This window comes from Mizuhopecten yessoensis, unplaced genomic scaffold (assembly GCF_002113885.1).
Source record: "Mizuhopecten yessoensis strain PY_sf001 unplaced genomic scaffold, ASM211388v2 scaffold10909, whole genome shotgun sequence".
In the NCBI taxonomy this organism is placed as follows: Eukaryota; Metazoa; Mollusca; class Bivalvia; order Pectinida; family Pectinidae; genus Mizuhopecten; species Mizuhopecten yessoensis.
The window spans coordinates 122754-149911 of NW_018408782.1; the positions used below are offsets into that span (position 1 = coordinate 122754).

At 37.1% G+C, this 27158-nt stretch overlaps 1 protein-coding gene across 2 annotated transcripts; it reads left to right on the forward strand.

Moving 5' to 3' along the window:
- Nucleotides 1–1925: 1925 nt before the first annotated feature.
- Nucleotides 1926–26602, forward strand: LOC110463440 (transcription factor Dp-2-like). Of its 2 annotated transcripts, XM_021518048.1 has the most exons (12): nucleotides 1926–2327; nucleotides 3746–3867; nucleotides 14150–14210; nucleotides 14377–14471; nucleotides 16182–16309; nucleotides 17044–17209; nucleotides 17433–17576; nucleotides 18120–18188; nucleotides 19147–19295; nucleotides 19772–19938; nucleotides 20352–20436; nucleotides 21078–26602. In XM_021518048.1, exons 1-12 carry the CDS (start codon nucleotides 2282–2284, stop codon nucleotides 21274–21276), a joined length of 1431 nt encoding a protein of 476 aa, XP_021373723.1. In that variant the 5' UTR covers nucleotides 1926–2281; the 3' UTR covers nucleotides 21277–26602. The 2 variants fall into 2 exon arrangements, with proteins under 2 accessions (XP_021373723.1, XP_021373724.1); XM_021518049.1 differs by lacking the exons at nucleotides 1926–2327; nucleotides 3746–3867 and adding an exon at nucleotides 12454–12545.
- Nucleotides 26603–27158: the final 556 nt, after the last annotated feature.

Genomic DNA, 27158 nt, shown 5'->3' on the forward strand with positions numbered 1-27158 from the left:
ATGGCCGACGTCCGGAATAAAGGCGCGAAGTAGGTGGAAACTACGGTTAGCATACGTGTAATTGCCCGACAATTGCCATTTCAATATCTGATCTTCTAATGAAAGGGGTAGTGTCTTTAACATAAGTCCCAACACCACCATGCCGACTGCCATCATGGCGGTCTAGACGCTCAAGACAGTATCCAGGAATTGCCAGTTCCTCGCTATGAATTGCTGTTGCCCGCCAAGTTTCTTGAATACACAATATGTCAAGTTGCTGACTCTGGAAATACATCGAGATCTCAGAAAGTTTGTTATATATCCGAAAACCTGCTGGTAAGTGAAAATCATTATTCAATGATGTCTCGGTATTACCAAAGTAAATATGAGCTTGTTTATTTCCAATAAGAAAGTTAGTACCTTCAGGTACTCAGAGGCCAACGGGGGGATAATCCTACCTTGGTCTTGGGTGATTGGGCACACACACATAATAGCCACGATAATCCCTAGTATCCAACAGGTAAGGATGACTTTACCTGGTGACTGATCTTAAGAAAGTGTCACGAGAAAATGACAAATAATGCAAATAGCATTCAAACAAAAAATATAAATTGCTTTATATGGGACCTACCAAAGCTCAACACCTAGAAAGTATCACTAAAAAGTTTCATAATAAACCTGTTTCTGACGATAACCGATATACACGGTAGACTGAATATAAGTTCTCATTCATGTGTAGTAAGACGAGGAATAGTGATCAAGATAGTGCCGTCGCTTGGACTCGAACCCGCATCCCTTGGCTCTCCAGCCCGATGCTCTACCACTGAGCTAAAGGGAAATTGCCTACAGTTGACGCTTGTAAAGGTTTGGTTTGGTTTAGTATTGTTAAACGTCCTATCAACAGCTAGAGTCATTTAAGGACGCTTAATTGTGAGGCAATCTAATCAATGCACATTTTTTACACATGTATAAATCTTAAATTATCATGTAACGATATTATAGCACATTCACTATTATTCTACAGGCTGGCAGTTAGGTTTATGTGCAATATGGTCAACGAAAGTATTGTTTTAAAATTAAAAAAACAACTTAACTCCTATAGCTAGGAAGTTGAAACAGTTTTTTTTAATAAATTACATAACATTGATTACATTTGAATTTATCTATACAGTAAAGTTATTATATACAGTAAAGTTATTATATACAGTAAAGTTAAAAATAGTTCGATATAGAGAAAGAATCGTATTCATCGTTATTAGAATTTAGACAAAGACAACTGATAACAAAGCTGAGAACAAAAAATGATATCCTAGCAAGAGATCGAAAATGGGCAGAGCTAAAAATAAACTCGAAAACTTTATCTTAGTAAGATTGATAGGCCTTCAACTATGTTTCTGCTGTACCTGTAAAGCCCTCGTAGGAAAATGTACGGAAAGGTAGGTGAGAGCAATCCCTGTAATTTCGAGGATGTATAGAGAATGTTGCTTTCAGTTGAATAAAATACATGCTTATTATGTGATACATGTAAGTTTAGTTCACAGCGACGCGCTTGGTAGAGTAAATGCTATTTTTTATATGTATTTTAAATGTTTTAATTATGAACTAATTTAATTCTGTGGTTTGGTATTGCTGAACTTTATAACGGTTTTGTTTGAAGGCTTATTTTTTTCTCGTGATAACGTTACAACTTAATTTCTACACAATCTAAATAAAAACTCACAAATTACGTTTAACTAAATACGAAAACATTATTTTAACAACTTTAACATATATCACTCATAATTATTGAAGACAATATCGATGATACCGTACCTATCTAAACTACAGTAATCATACATAACTCGTGACATTTTCCCGTAATTTCTGCTGTGTGGTTTTTATTGAAGCTCTCTACGCTTGCGCACTTGCCATTCACGTGTGTCAACCAGCCAATCAAATCATTTCGGTCATTGTCGCCGCCAAGCTCGTTTTGCAGGCTGAATACATATCTTCGGCAACAGTGAGTTTGCAAATTTCCCGTTATATCTCATCATAAGCCTTTGAGATGGGAACTAGAGATACAACAGCGATACGGAGATGAAGGGTAACACGGGCGAGATCTTCTCTTGTTCGAAGGAATTTCCAATTGGTTCAGGGACTCGATCGGAACTTTCGATGGACGCCATTTTGTCATTGGGATTTTAAAGATTCCGATACTCTCAAGACATAAATCTACCATTCTGATTCACATAAGAGGTTCAGGATCAACAGAGCTATAGACTGATATCTATTTTAACAAGTGAATGGTGCCGATCCTCTGGATATGGCCAATTCGAACACCACACTTGCGAGTTTATGGATGGATGATGGTAATTGTCGCCCTTGTTTACATGTTTTTCTTGTAAATCGATGGAAGATCGCTGTTAAATGTGATCGTATTTCTCACAGTTGAAGATTTTTGTTTTCTGCATGCTCATCTGATTTTGAAACGGTAACATGTAAACAGATTTTCACACATTTTGTTGCCTTATTTAAGTGTGTGAACCTAACGACAAAAATGTAAACAATGGTGTTTGATATTTTTCCGCGAACTCGGACCTGGAACGGCATGCTCTTTACGAAGCAGTTTACGGCCGGTACACTTTTCTGAAGCTGCATGTTTAGGGTAGTTGAAGAATCGAAGTATTTTAAAGTGAAAATACACCAAACATTGCTCGAGACAATACAGTTAAATGTAACAGGGGGCGGGTGCAATTAAATCTAGACCAGAATGAGAACGCTTTATAACCAAACTAGATGGTCTTCTAGAGCTATAAAAACATTTTCGTTATTTTTTTAAAGCATGAAAAATGCTGAAGAATTTAAAGATATAAAAGCCATACACATGAACAAAAAGCAAGCAAAGTACAAAGAAAAATAGTTAGTCAACGTGTCGAAAATTCTATTAAATATTGAATTAATGTTTGGATAAGGCTGTTAAAGTTTTAATAAAGGACCGTAAAATCCTGATGACAAAATGACCAAGTACTGTACCGAAACATCTATATCCCAGCAAATGCATATACAGACAGTGATGACCAGACTGTGACACAGATGCGAGTCTGGAACCTCCAAACTCATAGACTTGATTTCTAACCAACTTCATTTTGGTCCAGTCCTGCTACAAAGATTATTATAAAAAATGTATAGGAATGGAAGTTATTGTTTTATGAGGATTACATATCTTTGGTCAATTGTTTGTCATTTATTGTAGCTTAGCAAAACTTGATGTTAAGATCTGAATTTGGCTATGATGCTGCATGCTCCCTATTTTGGTGGCAGTATATATAATTACATATAAATATAATCTGTAAACAGGGACTAATTGAGTGAGGAGGAATTTTGGCCTAGGCTACCAGATTATCCAGTTGCCTGAAACCTAGATGTTTTTGACCTGAAGTCTATCGGGCCACCAAAATAAAAAGACATTTTAAGCCCTGTAGTTGTAACAAGTAAAATCTACTTGGGAATTTTTGTAATTTTCCATACATGTATCCAATTTGGTTCAAAAACTGTGTCAGTTATGCTCTCTCCATCTCCATATTTCCAGTGATATATTTTACAAAGAAGAAAATATCTGCAAATATTTTCATATCCGGCACTTTAAAATAAGTTTGTCCAATGTTACTTCAATTTTCCCCCATTTCCCCCCAAAATGATAAGAAAAAGCCCTGGTACATTACGTACTGTATCTAAAGGGCAGTAATGATTGTTGTGATTATTACAATTGTTTGATTTTTTTTTTCAGCTCAAGGAAGTCCTGTGAAAATCTTGCAAGGTACACCCACAAAGTCTTCCAACGGATCAGAATTCAGGGATGACATTGTTAAATTCTATAAAGACTCCGGACTTGAACCTGTTGCAAAAGAGGTAGGTTAAAGTGTTTGGTGTTTTGTCCTTAATTGTAAACTTGTGTCAAATACTAGCCGCTTCCTATCGTCTTGGCTAGGGAGAATTTTAGCTCATTCGGTAGAGCGTAAGACTAGTAAGCCAGATGTCCTGGGTTTGACTCTTGGCGGAGGCATTTAAAAATATGATGACCTCTGTGACATTGGCGCCCACATATGGACCTGGGTAATATTGACAAAATTACTCTGCGATACTTGCAAAGGAATCGCTATGACCCCTGGGAAACGACTAGTATTTTACCAGGATGACACTTGCATGACTTGTATAGGTCAGCTGATTATTAAGAAATGCAGCCCCTTGCAGTGTGACATACACTATCAGGGTTGAATCACAGGCTGTGATGGTAGGGCATTGTTATAGATAAGATAGATTTATTTGGTAAAACATTGCATCAATACATAAAAGTACATCACATGGACAATACAATACATATTTTACCGGGATAACACAGTAATATCACAGACTTATTTCCACTGTGGTGTTTATCAGATGATTACCATGAACTTGATGTACGTTGTTTTACGAGATACTTTTTCTCCGTATTTGACCAGGTTTAAGATATATGTCACTGTCACGTGATAGAGGGAGGGACATATGTACTTTTCAGAAAACAGCGATAATCTGACAGCTGTAAATTCATACTCGATCATCACTTCAAATCAAGTGACTGATGATCCACAAATGATCAATCAAATTTAACTTAAATTCAGTAATTAAAGGTTATATATATTCGCTTTCGGAAATCTGCTTTCACTTTCGTTTGCGGGGGAAACCCGACATTAGAGAATTTCGCTAATAACGCACAACATTCATGCAAAAACAATACGTTTGTTGACAGAACCTTATAATTATTGAAAAATATGTATTTTGGAAATGAAATTGATGGAAAACAAGGATCGATTAATAAATTTTCAGAAACAAACAACCAGACGTCGACTAAATTGATTAATCGGAACAACACTAAGTATCATAATGTAGTTAACTGGTACAAACTGCTGGTGAGTTGATATGTTGAGTTGTCTGTCGCTTGTCCGCAAACTATTTCCTCAAATGACATCTTCTAGATAAGCTTGAAACCAAGTGTCATGATATTTGGGCAGAAGGTTCCTGGGATGGAGTGCGAAGAGGTTACCTCATATAATTGGCCTTTACCTACTTTCAAGATCATGGGAGTTGAATATGTAATTATTTTTTTTTACCTCCTGAATGGTTTTCGAAGAAATGATCTGAATGAGGCCATATTATAACTGGTTCTTTCAATATGAATACAATTTAAACTTCAACAAGTGGTAAAAACAGTGTTAAAAGTTGGTTTTTATGGACAAATCCAGTGGATGTATACATTTTCACAATGAACAGCCAATACATCAATGATTTACACAATTGACATCAAGGACGTTTCCCAATTCATCTGGAAAAAGTCCCGATACATTCATGTATGTTTAATAAATTGAAGTGGAGATAGCTCTTTGTGTTTTCTTATTATACAGTTTATGGTTTGATCTTTTTGGGGGGGGGGGGGGGGGAGTGCATAAATGGTACCAAATATCGCTACGTACCGTTCCCAATTGGAAAAAGTTGGGAAAATTCCCAGTATTAAATAATGATGGACTTTTGTGCTTGTGAATGTGATGTGATATGAACCTGAAAAAGTGATCTTGCCGGTGGCGAAGCCGAGGTTAAAACTACTTTTTAGCTTGCCATGCCCGAAGGGCCAAATAAGCTCATGCCGTGGTGTGCCTGTCGTCCGTCTTTAACTTTTTTACTTTAAACAACTTCTTCTGAATAACCAAGAGGCCCAGGCTGATGATAATTGGCCAGTAGCATGCTGGTATGAAGGGCTACCAAGTTTGTTCAAATGAATGACCTTTGTCCATTTTCAAGGTCACAAGGGTCAAATATAAAAAATTTGTTCAACAACTTCCCCTGAATAACCAGAAAGCCCAGGATGATGATATTTGGCCAGGGACCTGCTGGGATGAAAGGCGACCAAGTTTGGTCAAATGAACAACCTTGATTTATATTCATAGTCACAGGGGGTAAAATATGTTTGAAACTTTAAAAGAACTTCTCCTGAATAATCAGAAGGCCTAGAGTGTTGTTTTTTGGCCAATATCATGCTGGGATGAAGGACAACCAAGTTTATTTGAATGAATTACCTTGACTTACGTTCAAAATCACAGGGGTCAAATAAGTGTAAAACCTTTAAACAACTTCTTCTGATTAACCAAGAGGCCAAGGGTGATGATATTTGACCAGCAATATGCTGAAATGAAGGGCTATGAATTCGAAGTTAATTCAAATGAATGACCTTGACTTATATTCAAGGTCACCAGGGTCAAATATGTGGATAACCAGAAGACCTAGGGTAATGATATTTGGCCAGTAACATGCTGGGATGAAGGGCTACCAAGTTTATTCAAATGAATGACTTTGACTTATATTCAATGTCATAGGGGTCAAATATGTGTAAAACATTTAAAAAAATCCTTCTGAATAACAAAAATGGTTAGGATGATGATATTTGGCCAGTTTCATGCTTGGACGAAGTGTTACCAAGTTTGTTCAAAAGAATGATCTTCACCAATTTTCAAGGTCACAGGGGTCAAATATGTTGAAATCTTGTAATAGAATCATTTGAATAAAACACTAAAATTTTGCCTGTAGCTATTTTAGTCCACTTTTAAGATTGCAAGTGTTGATACTAATACCAGGTGAGCGATTCAGGCCCATTGAGCCTCTTGTTAAGGTTCATATTGCATCGATTTACCAGCACAAAAGCCCACAACTGTTTTATTATATGCTTCAACATAATAAGATTTAAAAGAAAAATCTCAAGATTCTCTGTGTAAAATTTAGCAAGGTATGAATCCAACAGTTTGGCATCGTATTTCGCGGTCATCGTTAGGGTAATATTACCTAAGATAAGCATGGAAGACGCACTGCGAGTTTGGTGGCCTTTTTGTGTTAACAGCATATTTTCTTCATGCAATTTTTATGAAGTTTTTTGATGTAACAGAGGTGAAGCGTTTGCCAACACCCATCTTCTGATGTCGTCTGACAGATCGCGTTCCGATCTAACTGCTCATGCGCTACGACAAGTTCCGGGGAATTTCCATATAGGCTATATTTAGAAATTGATATTCACCGGATAACCAGTCTACATGAGTTTTTGAGGACTGGTCACATTTATAGGATCCGACCAATAAGATTGCGAGAAATTTTCAAGCATATAATAATTCTAGTAATTGCATTGAGGGCAGTACATTTTTTCAGTTCTCATTACTTCGATTTGAATCAAACTGTCCGTGATTTAGAAAATGTGATGATTATTTTTTCAGATTTTCTTTATAAATATGGCCAGGGTGTCTTCTTTGAGGTGCGAGTTTTGTGTATTTCTTTGGGAAATACTAAAGACCTAATGTCTGGTATTAACTAGGGTTGAAGAATTAAAAATATAACATTTTATTCGATTCTGTATTACATATTACAAACATTGTCATGTTATGTCATTGCTGAAGCATTGTGTTAAATGCTGTGGAAATATTTCTTCCCAAAATTATTTGGGCCACCAATATGTCATTTAGGGCAGTGCTTCAAGAATTTTTACTCGCCCAAAACTATTTCTCAGGAATAACTTGAGGGATCGTTCTCAAATATGTAGGTTCCTCTTGATCCTCTTGTAGGTGAAATGACAAACTCACTTTGAAGGTTGGCTTTCATACACATCAGTATTAAGGTTAGATCAAAAGTTACCTTAATGTGCATTTACTGTTAACATGACTCGATCAAACAGATAAGAGGAAAGAAGAGAAAAGATCCAACTGACAAAGAACTAATGAAGATGGTACAAAGGTGGGCGCCAAGATCCCTCTAGGATCTCTTGTTTTGTATTTCCATGAAGAAAAAAAAAAGAGTAGGAGAAGAATTTCTATTGGTGATCGTTAAATGTTCGTTCAGTTTAAATAATTTATATCATGTAAGTAAATTGATACTGGATGTATGGGGCAGGGCCTCTTGTTTTTTTTCAAGAAAGAGTACATACAAGTTTTCAGCCAGTGTTCAACTTAACCATAGACATGTACGTATACAATCACCACGAAAAACAGTAGGGTTATGGGAATCATTTACTTCTCCATGAAGTTATTTCATAAAATTCAATGATAACTATATATAGTAGTGAGAGATCAAGTCCTGTGAAATTATATATATACAATGTAATTACTTGTCTTCCTTTACTATTACACATATTTTCTTTATTTTCATGTGATTGAATACTAACTACACAAGTGAAAAGTAAAGGTTTTGGTCAAGGTTTTGTCTATAAAAATTTCAGTAGGTCTATATGAAATTTAAAACTCGTAGACCTATTTTCTATGGTGTGTAAATTCTAAATTCTAAGTCGGCCCGTCATCTTTTAAAATTTAAACTATCTCTAGATCACCAGATTAAAAAAAAATGGATCATGGCTTCAAAATTTTCTCTGCTTTTCCTCAATCACATTTGGGCATAGTTGGAATTCTCCCATGCCAAGAGAGAGAAAAATAAGGAAAAGGGTTGAAAACAAGCCAGGTTTGTCTTGCGCATGCGTTATGGGCTAATGTAAAAATAAAACTAATAAAGACAAATCATTGTTGTGTGCAACTTAGACATCGAGAAGGTTTCAAAATGATTTGACTTTAGTTTGATATAGTAACACCCCAAATAACCCCTGTGACCGAAATTGTAACTGATGTTGCAACATGTACACTAGTGCACATATTATCCTTTGGTTTAGCTTGAATAACTGAAAATTATAGAAGAGTAATATCTGTATCATTTGAGATATAAACATGAACATGCTGTACCCATAGCATGCCAAAATGGATATACATATATATAGGCTGACTGAGTATGGTACTGAAACTGGGCAAATTGAACACAAAATCTTGAATAAATTACACCAAAAATAACCAACTATTTGTTTGTTCTAACAGGAAGGAAGCATGTTTTCACTAGTAAGAGTCCTTGTCATAAACAATTTAGTAGAAGGGGCTGAGGTTGACCATGTTTGTTGTGATTGTAGATTGGTGATGCAAATTTCAGATTGGCAATGTTGATGATGTAAGAGAACACAGTAGAATTTGATCTCTGTTCAGTTAATACGTTGAACCGGCTAGCCATTAGTAGTATTTCATAAAAAGAATATTATGCCACATATGGTATGCTTGAAAAATAAAAAATAAATCAAAAAAAGTGGGAAGGTAAATAATCACATAAATCCACCCTAAACCTTAAATAATAGATATTTGATTAAATAGTCACCCTTTACCTGTTAGATATTTAATCAAATAGTCACCCTTTACCTGTTAGATATTTAATTAGATAGTCACCCTTTACCTGTTAGATATTTAATTAAATAGTCACCCTTTACCTGTTTCATATTTAATTAAATAGTCACCCTTTACTTGTTTCATATTTAATTAAATAGTCACCCTTTACCTGTTAGATATTTAATTAAATAGTCACCCTTTACCTGTTATTTATTTAATTAAATAGTCACCCTTTACCTGTTAGATATTTAATTAAATAGTCACCCTTTACCTGTTAGATATTTAATTAAATAGTCACCCTTTACCTGTTAGATATTTAATCAAATAGTCACCCTTTACCTGTTAGATATTAAATCAAATAGTCACCCTTTACCTGTTAGATATTTAATCAAATAGTCACCCTTTACCTGTTAGATATTTAATCAAATAGTCACCCTTTATCTGTTAGATATTTAATTTAATAGTCACCTTTTACCTGTTAGATATTTAATCAAATAGTCACCCTTTACCTGTTAGATATTTAATTAAATAGTCACCCTTTACCTGTTAGATATTCAATCAAGGTGGGCAGATGGTTTACATTTTGATAACAATTGTAAGACAAAGGGATCGTAACATTAATAATTATTCTGAAAAATGTTACAGATCTGTAAAACGTGTGAACTTTAATTACTTGAGCTAAAATATTGAATAATGTTGATTTGATGTAACCTTTTCCTAGCTATCTGATGTACTTCAGGTGCATTAATGCCATTATGTGTTTGCAAGTAGAATAGTCTGGTATCACTACATCAAACAGAGATACAAGAGGGTGGTATTAACTTTTTGTGGGGGAGTACACATGTAGGTTGAAAGCCTGCTAGGGAATTGATAAACACTAGACTATCACTGCCGGGTGACAAATTCCATTGCAATAAATTGGATATTATATAGGAGGGTGGTATTAACTTTTTGAGGGGGAGTTCACATGTAGGTTGAAAGCCTGCTAGGGAATGTCAAAACACTAGTAAAAGCTTATGTACTTTAGTAGGGTGAAAGCGTGTGTGTGTGAGGAGTGTTGCCCTATAACCAGAGTGTACCCACATCCAGTACTAGGATATCGTAGGGGGCTGGGAGGAGTGTTGCCCTATAACCAGGATGTACCCACATCCAGTACTAGGATATCGTAGGGGGCTGGGAGGAGTGTTGCCCTATAACCAGAATGTACCCACATCCAGTACTAGGATATCGTAGGGGGCTGGGAGGAGTGTTGCCCTATAACCAGAATGTACCCACATCCAGTACTAGGATATCGTAGGGGGCTGGGAGGAGTGTTGCCCTATAACCAGAATGTACCCACATCCAGTACTAGGATATCGTAGGGGGCTGGGAGGAGTGTTGCCCTATAACCAGAATGTACCCACATCCAGTACTAGGATATCGTAGGGGGCTGGGAGGAGTGTTGCCCTATAACCAGAATGTACCCACATCCAGTACTAGGATATCGTAGGGGGCTGGGAGGAGTGTTGCCCTATAACCAGAGTGTACCCACATCCAGTACTAGGATATCGTAGGGGGCTGGGAGGAGTGTTGCCCTATAACCAGAGTGTACCCACATCCAGTACTAGGATATCGTAGGGGGCTGGGAGGAGTGTTGCCCTATAACCAGAGTGTACCCACATCCAGTACTAGGATATCGTAGGGGGCTGGGAGGAGTGTTGCCCTATAACCAGAGTGTACCCACATCCAGTACTAGGATATCGTAGGGGGCTGGGAGGAGTGTTGCCCTATAACCAGAGTGTACCCACATCCAGTACTAGGATATCGTAGGGGGCTGGGAGGAGTGTTGCCCTATAACCAGAGTGTACCCACATCCAGTACTAGGATATCGTAGGGGGCTGGGAGGAGTGTTGCCCTATAACCAGAGTGTACCCACATCCAGTACTAGGATATCGTAGGGGGCTGGGAGGAGTGTTGCCCTATAACCAGAGTGTACCCACATCCAGTACTAGGATATCGTAGGGGGCTGGGAGGAGTGTTGCCCTATAACCAGAGTGTACCCACATCCAGTACTAGGATATCGTAGGGGGCTGGGAGGAGTGTTGCCCTATAACCAGAATGTACCTACATCCAGTACTAGGATATCGTAGGGGGCTGGGAGGATTACATTGTACCTGTCGTCAAGACATTTTCACCAGTCCAGTCTTAACGTGAAGCTCTGTTCATGAATAAACTGAAGCAAGAGGCAGTTCACACCTGTCCCTCATTTGCATAAATAGGTCATTTACACCAGGTGAACTTAAGGTAAAAATCTAGTGAATCGTCTTCACATTTGAATACCCAAGTTAAGTGTACAGCTATGAGTCAAAGTCCTCTTTTCAATGTGTGTTGTAGCTGTTCTGTGATGTTCTTGAAAACAAGTGTTATTCTGACAGAAGGTTGTGATAAAGCGGTATATAAGAACCTCAAATTATTATTATTACTAGAAGAACAAGGAATTTTGATGTTTTACATCCTGGCATATTCTTTCAGAGTAAAAGTTTACTCAGGAATAATATCGTGTTTATTAGAGATACATGTTCATACTTTTTTATTCCCAATAAGAATTATATTTCGTCATTTTCTACTCGATTTGATAATGAATTGAAATCTTTCATTTGCTTGCTATGAATCACATGGCAAAAAGCAATCCAGGATGCAAAATACGATATAAAAATGCACGAAAATTTAGACAATTCAGCCTCGTTAGTTAAGATGCCACTTAATGGGTAATTTTAAGGTAAAATCAGTCAATGTCCAGCTGGTCAGTAGCTGTCTTGGTCTGTACAACTTCAAATAAATTTAGTAAGTACTGTTGCAGATAATGCATTGTGATTTTAGATCATAAATCTGATCCATACATTTTACTTTCATTTGTGTTTGATTGATTGAATTTATGTCTATTATATAAACCATGCTCCTCCAGCTCTAACTCGGGTTATTCATGCTGATTTAGAAACTTGTTGGTGGTGAATGTTGCATTGTCACGTGCACTGTCACAGTTGCCTAGTTTTATGTAACACATGTTGAAATATTGTAAAAAATAGATATGCAAGCAATTAAAATAATAATTGTTTATCAGGGATTTGACTCAAATTGACATTATCTTCCAATTGCCGTTTTACTCTATTTTAAAATTTTATATACTGCTTATGAATAACTGCAGTTAAGCTGAGGTTAGTAGGTCAAAATTCCTTTACATGAAATGTGAAACAGACTATAGTGGAATTCCAGCTGCCTAAGTTTAGGCCTTTGTTGTGAAAGTAGACTGAGAGCACATGGCAGACCTACTAGTGTGGACGATTAAGGGTAGGTTGTGCACTAAGTAATACATCCATATTTACTGTCATGCAACTGCCATAGAAAATATAAATACTTGTAGTTTTAATGAATTTTAATATCCTGTATTATGGGACATTCATGTTACTGTGTGTGTAGGTACCAGGACTGTGTGTACACATGTGGATTACACCCACTCACAGGAGGTATTATAGTTCAGCACAAATCTGTCAGGCTCACTGTAACTTCAAAACCCAGTGTCATATTAATGGTTTAACAAATGTTTCATGTGTGGTAATATGGAGTTGAAGTGTTCAGACATTGCCGTGGATGCATGCCTCATCTACCTATATTTATATGTGTACACATACCAACCTACAGCTAAATTCAGATACAGGTACTCGCCATTGTCCAATGTCTTTATAAAGATTCAAAGTCTGTGTGGTCATCATGGTTTGGTGGACAAACTGTATAGACGAGATATCCCATCTGACAAGTTATGTGATACATGTTTGGTGATTTATTAGACGTTTAATGACATACTGCAATGTGGAAGTTTCAGTGTGTTCAACTTACAGAAAATGTCAACAAGTATCTCTAATACATGAAGGTGTCTTGCCTGAATATCACAAAACATGCACCCATATCTTCTGATATGTTTGTAAGATATTGACAATCTAAAATGATACCCAATAACAATGGTGTACACAATTTATGATAGAGCTACATATACATTAATACAGGGGTAGGACAAATGACAATGCTGTCAGGCTATATGATGTTGTCTGGCAGCTGGTATAAAATGTAAATATTTTGACTTGTTTATAGCCAGCATAGAAATTTGAGAATCGGGCTATTATGTAATGATAACTAATCAATACATTTGTAATTGATGCTTCATCTCGTTACCCATTGAAGCAAAACTATCAAAATTGTGCATTGATTTTCTTAAGGAAACAAACATGGATTGATATCAAACAGTGCACTTTTGCCTCTTCATTTTATCAATTTCTTGGGTTGCTCTCTTTATTCTTATCCCACACTTTTCAAAAGAATTGTGTACTTTCATTATTTAAAAAATGCTACGCATTGCAAAGAAAAGCAGGGATATTAATTTGTATCTGCCTGTTTGTCATGTTTTAGTTTCCGTGCAGTGTTTCATTGATGTACAGTTAATGAGGTTACAATAGACTACATCAAAAACATGTCCTGCAAGCATGGTATATAAACTTATAAACTCCAGAATTTACAGATTTAAAGTAAACTTAAGAGTTCACTATTCTGCAAGATCTGTACTACCTAAAAGTTAAAAAGGACCACCTTATATCAAACTATGGTAAGGCCTGGTGTCTGCCAGGTAAAAGGGCCACCTTGTATCCAATTAGGGTAAGACCTGGTGTGTTTCAGGTAAAAGGACCACCTTATATCAAATTAGGGTAAGACCTGGTGTGTTCCAGGTAAAAGGGCCACCTTATATCAAATTAGGGTAAGACCTGGTGTCTGCCAGGTAAAAGGACCACCTTATATCAAATTAGGGTAAGACCTGGTGTGTTCCAGGTGCCAAATGTTGTCAAACCCTGTCAGGGTTAACATAGCATGGTACATATGGTAATATTGATCTTTTTTTTCTGAAGGTTGGAATAATTGATGCTAATGGCGATTTACCTGGGTTGCGAGAGCAGAGCTCGAAGCCACGTAAGTATAAAAAAAAGAGGAATGTAATCATCTAAATATGGTTTTGAATAAAACATTATTACAAGAGTCAAAATAGTAGGTAGATTTTATGTAACTGAGTTTTCTATAAAGATTGAAAGAACTAATTAGATATCACTATCAAGACATTGTGTGATTTGCATTACAGCACTGCGGTTGGTAGCTGTGCCCATCACTGGTTCCCCAAATAAAATGTCCCCATATAAAAATGCAGATCAGCAGATGTCACACCTATTACCAAAGGTAGGTAACTCTTGACATGGATTGTGAGATTATTAAACACTGAATTTTTAGGTCACCTGAGCTTTAGCCGTGTAGTGTGATGAAGGGCCTTGTAGTGTGATGAAGGGCCTTGTTGGGTGATGAAGAGCCTTGTAGTGTGATGAAGGGCCTTGTTGTGTGATGCAGAACCTTGTAGTGTGATGAAGGGCCTTGTTGTGTGATGAAGGTCCTTGTTGTGTGATGAAGGGCCTTGTAGTGTGATGAAAGGCCTTGTAGTGTGATGAAGGGCCTTGTTGTGTGATGAAGGTCCTTGTTGTGTGATGAAGGGCCTTGTAGTGTGATGAAGGGACTTGTAGTGTGATGAAGGGCCTTGTTGTGTGATGCAGAACCTTGTAGTGTGATGAAGGGCCTTGTTGTGTGATGCAGAACCTTGTAGTGTGATGAAGGGCCTTGTTGTGTGATGAAGAACCTTGTAGTGTGATGAAGGGCCATGTTGTGTGATGAAGGGCCTTGTAGTGTGATGAAGAGCCTTGTAGTGTGATGAAGGGCCTTGTTGTGTGATGCAGAACCTTGTAGTGTGATGAAGGGCCTTGTTGTGTGATGCAGAACCTTGTAGTGTGATGAAGGGCCTTGTTGTGTGATGCAGAACCTTGTAGTGTGATGAAGGGCCTTGTTGTGTGATGAAGGTCCTTGTTGTGTGATGAAGGGCCTTGTAGTGTTATGAAGGGCCTTGTTGTGTGATGAAGGGCCTTGTAGTGTGATGAAGGGTCGTTGTAGTGTGATGAAGGGCCGTTGTAGTGTGATGAAGGGCCTTGTAGTGTGATGAAGAACCTTGTAGGGCCTTGTAGTGTGATGAAGAACCTTGTAGTGTGATGGAGGGCCTTGTAGTGTGATGAAGGGCCTTGTTGTGTGATGCAGAACCTTGTAGTGTGATGAAGGGCCTTGTTGTGTGATGAAGAACCTTGTAGAGTGATGAAGGGCCTTGTAGTGTGATGAAGGGCCATTGTAGTGTGATGAAGGGCCTTGTAGTGTGATGAAGAACCTTGTAGGGCCTTGTAGTGTGATGAAGAACCTTGTAGTGTGATGGAGGGCCTTGTAGTGTGATGAAGGGCCTTGTTGTATGATGAAGGGCCTTGTAATGTGATGAAGGACCTTGTTGTGTGATGAAGGGCCTTGTAGTGTGATGAAGAGCCTTGTAGTGTGATGAAGAACCTTGTAGTGTGATGGAGGGCCTTGTAGTGTGATGAAGGGCCTTGTTGTATGATGAAGGGCCTTGTAATGTGATGAAGGACCTTGTTGTGTGATGAAGGGCCTTGTAGTGTGATGAAAGGCCTTGTAGTGTGATGAAGGTCCTTGTTGTGTGATGAAGGGCCGTTATAGTGTGATGAAGGGCCTTGTTGTGTGATGAAGAGCCTTGTAGTGTGATGAAGGGCCTTGTAGTGTGATGAAGAACCTTGTAGTGTGATGAAGGGCCTTGTAGTGTGATGAAGGGCCTTGTTGTGTGATGAAGAACCTTGTAGTGTGATGAAGGGCCTTGTTGTGTGATGAAGGGCCTTGTAATGTGATGAAGGACCTTGTTGTGTGATGAAGGGCCTTGAAGTGTGATGAAGGGCCTTGTAGTGTGATGAAGGGCCGTTGTAGTGTGATGAAGGGCCGTTATAGTGTGATGAAGGGCCGTTCTATTTTAAAGCATCATTAGTATAAAATCAACTTGTTCCTTTTACGTCTCAGAGAACAGTAGGATCACCACAAGTAATCATGGCTGCTACGAGTCCCAGAACACCCATGGTCCCGGTCGACTCCCTATGGGGGCGCAAACGCCAGGCAGATATCACCATAGAAACAGAATTTGCAGAAGGGTTAGTACCAATGTAGTAATAAGGTATACTGGTACATGGCCAGGAACAGATCAAAATTAGTTGAGTAATTTGATGAGTAAATGTTTCGACATCTCACCTGGCTGTTTTGGTATACAAATCTGATGAAGTCTGGTCATATATATTGACTTGATGCTGGTAATTTGTTTTCAACTGACTATCTATAGTATTGGCTTCATGATGGGAGATTGTCTACAGCTTATTATACATAACTGATTATTCACTTTGCGATGAGTTTGTCTACAATTGTCCGACCGACTTATTGAGTTTATCCACAATTTTGTATGAGAGTTTGTCAAAATTAGCTTATTGACTAACATTGTTTTATCTAAATTATAAAAAGGCTTTATGATAAGAGTTCATTTTATAACTGACTGACTTACCATTAGCATGCGGGTTTGCCCTCAACTAATTGTTGACACTTAATAATTGACCATCCTGAGAGTAGAGAAAATGTAAAGCTAAATGCCACATATCAAAGCAATCATTCAGGTATTCCTTCCCTTAAGGAAAAAACAAATACTTATTGAATGTATGAAAGAACTGACAGATTTATTATGTGGCAATCCTTAGAAAATGATAACCTAGTTAGATTGTGTTTACTGCAACTGAAGTCCGTAGGATTGCATTGGTAATCAATTTGATTTAATTTAGTAATAAAAACATTTGAATTATTTTGTATGACTTGTGTACCTATAATCTTGTGATGTTTGCAGTAAGAGGGGTAAGAAGGGTGAGAAAGGAGGAAAAGGTCTACGACACTTCTCCATGAAGGTGTGTGAAAAAGTGCAGAGGAAAGGTGTTACATCATACAACGAGGTGGCTGATGAGCTGGTGCAAGAGTTCAGCGACCCACGGAACCTTACTTCACCCTCTGACCAGGTAAAAACAATCTTATTTCACCCTCTGACCAGGTCAATACAACCTTACTTAACCTTCCAATTTGCTAAATCTAAACCAGTTGTCATTTGATCACATTTTCAGTTTATTAAATTTTGAAGGGGAATGCCTAGGAAGAGGAACTCTTATACTTTTTCATAAAGAACTAAATTGTCTGGTCAGTAACTTAACTTTGACATTATTCCTCTTTCTGTTTATTTTGCAGGCATACGACCAGAAGAATATCCGACGAAGAGTTTATGATGCCCTGAATGTACTTATGGCCATGAACATCATCTCCAAAGAGAAAAAGGAAATCCGTTGGATCGGCTTACCCACAAATTCCGCCCAAGAATGCCAAAATCTTGAGGTAATAAAGGAAAGGTCAACTGTGATGTTGTCAAAAGTAACGGGGAAAGGTCAACTGTGACGTTGTCAAAAGTAACGGGGAAAGGTCATCTATGATGTTGTCAAAAGTAACGGGGAAAGGTCAACTGTGATGTTGTCAAGAGTAACGGGGAAAGGTCAACTGTGATGTTGTCAAAAGTAACGGGGAAAGGTCAACTGTGACGTTGTCAAAAGTAACGGGGAAAGGTCAGAATGCAAGGATGAATGATACTTGGTGTAAAGGATGATAGAGGCTTGGTTAGGGGTCTATTTGGTGAGGGATTAAAAGCTCAAAAGTGAAAGTACAAAGTTCAGGGTTGTAGACATATTTTCGTTGTAGTTGAAAAGAAAAAAAAAGGAATTGAGTTGTTAGCTACAGATTTGTTTGAAGTTGATAGCACCCTGCAGTTCAGTGTTAAATTTATTATTTTCGGTTTACTTGAGGTTGTTGTATAATTGATCATTTTATGGATGGAAAACCTGGATGTTAAGTATTTTTACCATGTACCTCGATTCCGTGTTACAGTTAGACAAGCAGAAACGAATGGAGAGAATTAAACACAAAACACAGCAGCTACAGGAGTTGATATTACAAGTAAGTAATAATACAGTCTGTAGGATGGATAAAATCACTAAAATTCATCATGTAAAATCAATATATGAGATTTAAAAATGTTGATTATTAATATCTTCAATAACATTCATCAGTTCGGAAATTTGTTAAAATATTTTTTTTACATTGTACACAAACGATGTGTTGTAACATATTAGGACTGACTGGTCCCTTTGTATGATTTTATGTCGCTCAACCCAGGATGTTTTGCCTATCGATAGAGATCGTAAACACAGTATCGAAAAGGTTACAGGTAGGGTGTAGACCATAGCCCCCCCTCCCCTGTCATGTCGGTATCGGATGACTAAGCTGATGTACATGTTCCCCCTCATTTCTTCTACTGTACTAGGGTGGTCGGGTGGTGCAGTGGATAGCCCACTTCCTTTTCACCAAGGCAGCCGGGGTTCGATTCCCCGATTGGATGTGAAAAGGTATGGGGCCACCTGCCCGACCACGTGGGTTTATCCGGGAACTCCGGTTTCCTCCCACACATTTATATAAGTTAACATCACTTGTTTCATAATCGTTGTAAAATAAATAAAGTTTATATAACGTTATCTCTTCTACTGTCTACACGCTACCTGTAATTAATCCATCTACCACCTGTCTTGTCCCAGTATTCCAACTGTAATATGTAATATTCAGCCACTTTTAACTAGCAACAAAAGGTGGATGGATTAATGAGGCTTAACTTTATTGTTATATTGAACAATAGGATGTTGTAGTTGTAGGATTGTAGCAGAAATTTAGTTTGGCAGCCAACAGCCTTAACAGCTATCATATGACAACAGTAAAAAGGGAACTTGATTTACTGTATTTTGGAAGACCAATTAGCAAAATTGTAACCTGTAGAAAATATTAAAATTAAAGATATTCAGATTTTGTCCACACTTTGTAAAGGTTTCTTTTCGACAAACATTGCATTTGTGTTTATTTACAGCAAATTGCCTTTAAAAATCTGGTACAACGTAACCGAGTGAGGGAGCAAAGTAGTGGTGGTCCTGCCACTAACTCCGCCATTCAGCTTCCCTTCATCATTGTCAACACCAGTAAAAAAACAGTCATTGACTGCTCCATATCCAATGACAAGTAAGTAGTAGGGGCTTTCATAAGGGACAGGTCATATGTTTTAAACTGATTTTGATATTCACACAAATAAAATTTATGTATTAAGTATCTGGAAATATGTTCATACATTTTAAAGGAGTTAATAATTTAAGTTTTATAGATTTATATTTGTTTGAACTTTTTCTGAATGGAAATTTGCAAAAAAAAAAAGACTGAAAGGTCTGGTGTACACTATAGAATGATTTTTTGTTCACTGTGCATCACATTGTCCACAGCATATATCATATATACTCTGTCACATACAGTTGCCAGATATAGTTCGTGAGTACGTCTTTGGATAGTAGATTGTGGCAGAAATGTGACTTGTGATCCACAAGTACAGTTATAGCCCTTTGCCTATTTTGATACCAAAGTTGATTCAAAGATGTCACAGAGGCTTTATGCTTTGCTTACAATTCTTTACTTGTTATTAACCATGTCACCTTTACTTTCCACAGGTACGAGTATTTATTTAACTTTGATAACACGTTTGAGATCCATGATGATATTGAGGTTCTGAAGAGGATGGGAATGGCCATGGGTCTGGAGAAAGGTCAGATAGCCCAGCCAGATCTGTCGCGGGCTGTCAAGATGGTGCCCAAGTCCCTGGAGCCTTATGTTTATGGTACATGTTCTAGCAGGTTACCATATTAGAATTGTAAAATTTTAGATATTTGGTTGATTTTGATTTACTGTACAGCAGTGACTGGTACAGGTCTGTTTACAGTCTTAAACCAATCATACTGCAAATGTATGAATTTATAAATATGTAGTTATTATACCCCCTTCTACAAAGTAGGAAGAGTAATGTTTTTGTCTTGTCTGTTTGTCTCAGTAATTGTTTTCACTAGGAAGAATCGTTAATAATTGTATTTTCACTAAATTTTGGGCAATCGTCAGATGCTCTGATATTTTGGATTAGGGTGTGTTTTGCAGAGCTTATCCCCATGATAAAGACATCCTACGATAAAACTTTGTCATTTCTCTAGCTAGCTCATTTATGGCCATCAATGAATGATAAAGGTGTGTTGTTTACAGATTTGGCGCAGGGCAGTATGGCCAATGCTGGACCAAGTGGTATCCGGCCAATCACCTCGGGGATATCCCCACACAACCAGTCCAGGTACTTTATCAAAGTTAACTCAAACTTTCACTGTCATTGGGGCTAGTAATTCATTGTAATATTTGATTTAAATTGAATACAAATGGCTATTTCTCCAGGGTAAAATGAATATCACAATATTTAGTGCAAATGGTAAGGATTGAAGAGCAATGTAATACTATGAACAGCAATTGAATCATTTTAGCCTTAATCAAATACAAATAGCTCTTATTCCAGGGTAATAGGAATCTTAAAAAGGGTATGTACAGATTTTGTTGGATAAGACGGAAGTGGGTCATTGATGGAAGTAAGTTTCATGTAAGTGAGGGCGAGTTCAATCAACAACTGTAGGGAGACTATGGTCTAACAATGTGACTTGTGCATGTGTAAAGAAACAAGGCGGACCTACCAATTTCCTTGGACCAGAACAACTAGTGGTCGCATGGAGCTGTGGTGGCCTAGTGGTTAAGGCGCCTGACAGTCCGCTACCACTAGCCCTCCACTACTGGGTCGCAGGTTTGGCTACCAGCATGTGTAAGCACATTAGGTGTAAGAGCCCGACTATAGTAATTATAAATGGCTGATGATTGAATTCGCCCTGCATTGATTACTCTCTGTTACTTCGACTATTACGTCAATGTCCTTTTCCTGAACTGTTACAGGTATAAGTCGGTGACTATGTCATCACAAACTGTAGATGTTGACATGGAGGTTGCTATGGCTACCAGTCAAGGATTGTCGCGGGACTCCAGCATGGGCTCGTACTCTGACATGCCTTCCCGTGCTGCGACAGAGACACCGTCCGAGGACTTCAGCGATGAGACGGACACAGACAGATCCAGTCCAGTGGATATGAGCTAGAGTTAGAGGGATAGGCAGAGAAAGCTTTCCACTTTGACCAATGAGTCGCTATCAGACTGACTGAGTGGTCAGATAATGTTTCGACTGACCATTGGTTAAACTGACCATAGGAGATGGGGCCCCCCAGATATAGGTGTTTGATGATGACTGGTCAGATATTTAAATAGTCATGGACTGGTCAGTGAGGTCAAAGGTCGACTTCATAGGACCAGTTGGTTATGTAACCAGGACAAGGTCTGCCTGTCTGAGTGATTGACCAGCTGTGATAAATTGACATGTGAAGTATGTGTGGAACAAGTCAACACAAGGGGGCGCCACAAACGGCACTGCTAAACAGTGCCACAAACCGATCACTATAGGCACTGCAGTGTCTATGAAGGGTCAATACAGCATATGGAGTATTGCACAAGGTCAAACATTTTGTGCATGTTTATGATTCTGCTGGAGCGACAACAAAGAGATGCCACACAATTTCCTTATAGTCTCAGGATTTTTCCTCATCTGGATGGAATGTTTTTTTATCATACCAGGAGAAGAAGCTATGCTTTTAAGACAAGTTTTCGACGAGATGACATAACAAATGTGGAAGCTGTTGTTGGCTCCTTGGCCATCTTAATTTTTTCATTGAAACGATCAATGCAATAGACTGAATATAACTTGCATATAATGTCATTGCTAGTGACTAACCCTATCGTGAATATTTCAATGCAAAGATCTAGTGTATTCCCACATCCAGGGAAATCAAACAATCGTGGACTTGAGAAGAGAATTGCTTCAGATATTGTGTGGTTGGTGTGGTTGGTTTTGGTAACAGTGAGTTGTGTGCAGCCTATGTATTTGTAGGACTGGGGTATGTTTAATGTTTATGTGTAAACTACGTGTGTAGATCACTAATATTTAGCGAGAGATTTATTTTTACATTAATAGTTAACCCCCCCATTTGCAAATAATGTTCTAATCTCCTTAGGGAATTGATTCCAGCACTAGTTGCAAAGTGTTTGGACTCCAAACAGATCAGCTGTTGAGATACGATACATGAGGATAAAGTAAATGTTAAATTCAGTAATAATGATTATGGAAAATTTGTGGAAGCCGGGAGACTTTGGAAGTGTTACTTGTTATATATATTGCGATACAAATGTTAAGTTTTCTCATGCTGATGTATACAAACCTGTCCAGTTAGGATGGTTAGCTTTAGGACGATTCTAAGTTTATTTGTGTTGAAAGTAGTTAGAAAATAAGACAATTAGATAATTATTTCTTCATTCCTAAGATTTCTCTGCTGGTTTGGTGATTCTCACAGAAAACCTTGTCTTTTTCACACTTCGACAGCACATTGCATTATATTATTAAAATATTTTCTTTTTATGACAGATCTTGTTTAATTTTGACACTGAAATTAACCCCAATAGGTAATTTGAGTTGAATTGATATATTACTGAAAGCTTTTTAAGTTACAAAATATGCGAGGAAATTCATGTCCCTTCATATCAGTAACCAAAGTCAGAAGTTAAAATTGTAACACAAAGCATTTTGTTACATTCAAGGTTTCGAAAGTATTCAATTAGGTCGTCACAAAATGAAGTAATCCTTGTGTGCTGCAAATATATGTATGTGTAGGGAATTTTGAAGAAGGGCTGTGCTTCATTTCTGGGACTATAGCAGACACATGAGCTGAAACTTCAAGCCTACATTGGTTTGGATGGGCATGGACCATGGGCTGTTTTCCCACATTCGGCTTTCAAACTCTTCATTTAATCTGAAAAATCTTTGATATGGTTCAAAAACAGAATTCCATTTTTCATTGATGGCATCATTGTATGTTGTTGAGATATGTGTCCTTTATCAAAGGTTAAATAATATCCTAACTCACTAAGGTTTTGTTTTTTGGAAATTTGTTTCGGTAGAGCCAGCAGTGAGATCATTTTATGGCCATGTGTACGCGTATTACAACATCAGTAAAAATCCTAGTTATTTAATTCTGCACAAAAAAAGACATTTTGGGCAATAAGGAATAGCTGTAGGTTATATTTTCATTTCAAAACATTTTAAAAATACTTGTTTGTTAAATTTTGATTCCAAATAACATGTGACGTGCGTTAGAGTTTGACCTTTCTTCATAATGGACTATATATTAATCTGCCATAAAATCTGATTTCTGTTGTGACGTAAGAACTCTCACCTGTTAAAACAGGAAAATAGTTTATTTTATGGTGGGTACGTAGCCTATTAAAGGTGCTGAATATATTGGGCTACCACTATGCATCAGTAATCTTAAGTTTATTTCCACATAAATATAGCATTTGTCAATTTTTGTTTAGATTTCGGCTATTATTCAATGTTACCATTTGTGTTCTAGTGCTCAAAGGATGTGTTAGTGTGGTTAAACTTTCGGGCTCAGAATTTCATAGCCGTAGTATATATCTTATTTGATGTTGTTGGTTTTAATTGGTTAAAGCTTCCCATATTGTTACCATACAGCTACATGTATATGCAACTTATTCCAATTAGACCGTTCTCTCTTTGTGAACACCGACCTAGATGTAAAGTCGTTGTAAGGGGATTCATGTATTGAGATGAGAAAAGCAATACCACATCTGCGCAATAAATATTTTCACCTATTTTCAGCTTTCCCATTAGTAATACACCACATCTAAACGATAAAAAAAATCACCTAAATTCAGCTTTTGTCTTGACCAATTTCAACTGCAATGATGTGGGCTCGCTCCTTTAATTGTGATTGGTTTGAGGGCATCGGTCATATTTGCTACCCTGTTGATGGGTGTTTTAGGTACAGAAATGCTTGTCCTTACAAAAGCCTGTTACGTATACTCTTGCAAGTTTCAAGACATTTTGCAAGTCATTTAATTTCCCTGTACATGTATACATATTTCTGATAATGCAGCTTCAAATGATTTCATCTTGTACATGTGGATATGCAGCTGTATTTTAACTTGAAAGGTGTGTGATATTTTGTGATGGCCTCTTCTTGCGAAAATAAGTGACTAAAATTCAATGACTAACAATCATATGCCTAATCCTAGCCCTTTACACAATCCTCAAGGTACAACTTCTAAAGGACAGTATGTTTATGGTTCTGAAATGAAAACAATTCGTTTGAATTTTCTTATATTTTTTGCTTCAATTTGATGTCATCAACATGAACATATTGAACATACATTTTGTAGATGGGGAATTTTAATGTCGTGTCTTTAGATTTTCTAGCTCATTATTAATGTACACTCTAAAATACATTTTCTATGAACCAGGAATATATAATTGCAAGTCCAAACTTTATTATTTAAAGATGACAACCAGAGAGGATTGTGAAATTTGGACCTAGTTTTGGATTGTGTTCCATTCAAGTTTTTTTTCACTGTTTGCTCAAGGGATCCTTTACTGTACATTGCATACCTGTAGTGTTAGCCTAAATTATTGACTTGTTTGCTTGGTTGCTCCCCCTTGCTTGTTGTTGGCTTCATTTTTACATAGGTATAAAACATTTAGATGTGACAATTTCCAGACATTGAATTATTATATAGGCATGGAAAGTTGCATTTAATATGCCATGTAATCATTTAAAGGTGTGATTTTTTTTTTTTGTATATTGAATATAATCTTCTTCTTTTTTCGTGCCGACAGAATTTGGATTTAGCTGTGCTGATTGAATTGTTGTATTTGTTTTATGTAAAGTCACACTGTATGTAGATCTTCTAGACCTGACTTACATCATAAAACTAGTTACACTTTAAAAGAAAGCTTAACTGGTCGGTACCAGAATATTGTCTAGATTGTTCTCTTTTGTTGGGTGTACATGGGTTTCACCTAAAATCCAAAGGTACTTGTTATTTTTGAAGAGATCTCATTGAAATTAGGTATTTGTATACAATACTTAAACAAATTTGATAGTGGTCCATAGCTATGGGTTAGTGTGATTTGAAACACTCTTAAATACACATGCTTTGTTGTTTTAGGATGAAAATTATGTCTTGTTATTTGATGTACAGGAAAACCATTTAAGGTATGTCAGAATAGAGATGTATGCTATTTGTTATGACAAAAAGAGTTGTTCAGAGATGTGTGCAAGGTTGAATGAGGATTGTGTTTGGGTTCGTAATGTAAGAGCTACAGTTTTGTATGATTGATCGACGGCAGGTGTGTGTGTGGCGAGCCCATTGATTTGTCTGCATATTTTCATATATATCTTTTGAGTCAACATATTTCATAAACCTAAGTACATATTTTCATTAGTCATCAACAAAAAATATTATGTTTATTTCTATTTTTCCTCCATATTAATATTATATTAATACATTTATTAGGATTTAGAGCTGCATTTGGTAACACCTGCTGTGCCAGGTCTGTAGCAGTGGCCTATCTACATTTCTCAATCATTCATTCATTACAATGTAATTGCATGTTAATGGATTTAAAATGTACTTTTACAGTCTTGAAGTAAAGGGATTGGATTATCAATTAAAGTGGAGTCTGTTTCAAAATGTTGTCGGGTAGGAAAATTGTGTAGATTAATAAATAATAATGAGGCTTGCCTTGCTCATGTGATGACAGTAAATAGAAAACTGAGTTTATACCTTGTAATGCAGGCACAATTAATGAAACCTTTTGAATAAAATTGAGATCTGGATATATTACTTCATGCAAAGTTTAAAAAACAATTTTGCACAAAATAAACAAAATTCACATTTATGTACATCATAATGTGATGGGAAAAAAAGCCTTGCATTGACATTCTGTTGGTACACACATTCCACAGAATACAAATCTGAACAGGAAAGCAGTGATAAAACCTGTGTTCCCATATTTGTAGAAGTAAATACCTATCTGTACATAGAATGTAGTAATAATTTGGATGCAGGTGCTTCAAATTGTTTGCAAAAGTTTACCTCTAATTATATTTGTAATTAGGATTTTATTGGTGGCCATGTTGCAACCAGACTAGTTTCTCTAGTGTCAAGTTTTAATCAGTAACTTGTCAGCACTCGGTACTGGCAGCTAACTTGTGTAAATACAAACTTGTGTAGATTTGTAAAGTAGTCTGTAAGCCATGAACCTATTTTTATTTTGTACAATTCAAACTTAATTTAAAACTGGAAAAAAATAATACAGGGAGTCAGTGATACAATAACAAGCAGCTATGCAGTCAAACATTATGATGGGTGTCGAGAATTCAAAACTATTATTCTTAAAGAAATTGTAAACAATATGTGTAAATTTGATGATCATGCAACTTAACATTTATAATTGTGTAATACATCTGTAAAGTTTCATGACCAACTCATCATCGATTAAAAAAGAATGCACTGTTCTCCTGTGTTTGTGCTGTATGAGGTAAGATTGTCAGACTCGGATATGGATGCCCTGTAATAATGTTTCAAACCATCATCCTTAAACGAATGCTTTGATTTTCACCAACGTTCAGATGAAATCATCCAGCTGAAATCGTCGAGCGTACATCTTTACCGATGAAATTGTCAAGCGTACATCTTTACCGATGAAATCGTCCAGCATACATCTTTACCGATGAAATTGTCCAGCTTACATCTTAACTGATGAAATGTCCAGCTTACATTATTACAAATGAGATCGTCTAGTTGACATAGTTACAGATGAAAAAGTCCAGCTGACATTGTTACTAAAGAAATCGTCCAGCTTACATCTTTACTGATGAAATCTCCCAGCTGACATCATTACTGATGAAATCGTCCAGCTTACATCTTTACTGATGAAATCGTCCAGCTGACATTATTACAAATGAAATCGTCCAGCTGACATCGCTACTGACGAAATCGTCCAGCTGACATCATTACTGATGAAATCGTCCAGCTTACATCTTTACTGATGAAATCGTCCAGCTGACATTA

Excerpts from the sequence above, each read along its gene's own strand:
- LOC110463440 (XM_021518048.1), top strand. The coding sequence starts at position 2,282 with ATGGCCAATTCGAACACCACACTTGCGAGTTTATGGATGGATGATG. Across the intron at positions 3,868-14,149 it reads TTGAACCTGTTGCAAAAGAG|GTTGGAATAATTGATGCTAA; the intron begins GTAGGTTAAAGT and ends TTTTTTCTGAAG. Across the intron at positions 16,310-17,043 it reads GAAACAGAATTTGCAGAAGG|TAAGAGGGGTAAGAAGGGTG; the intron begins GTTAGTACCAAT and ends TGATGTTTGCAG.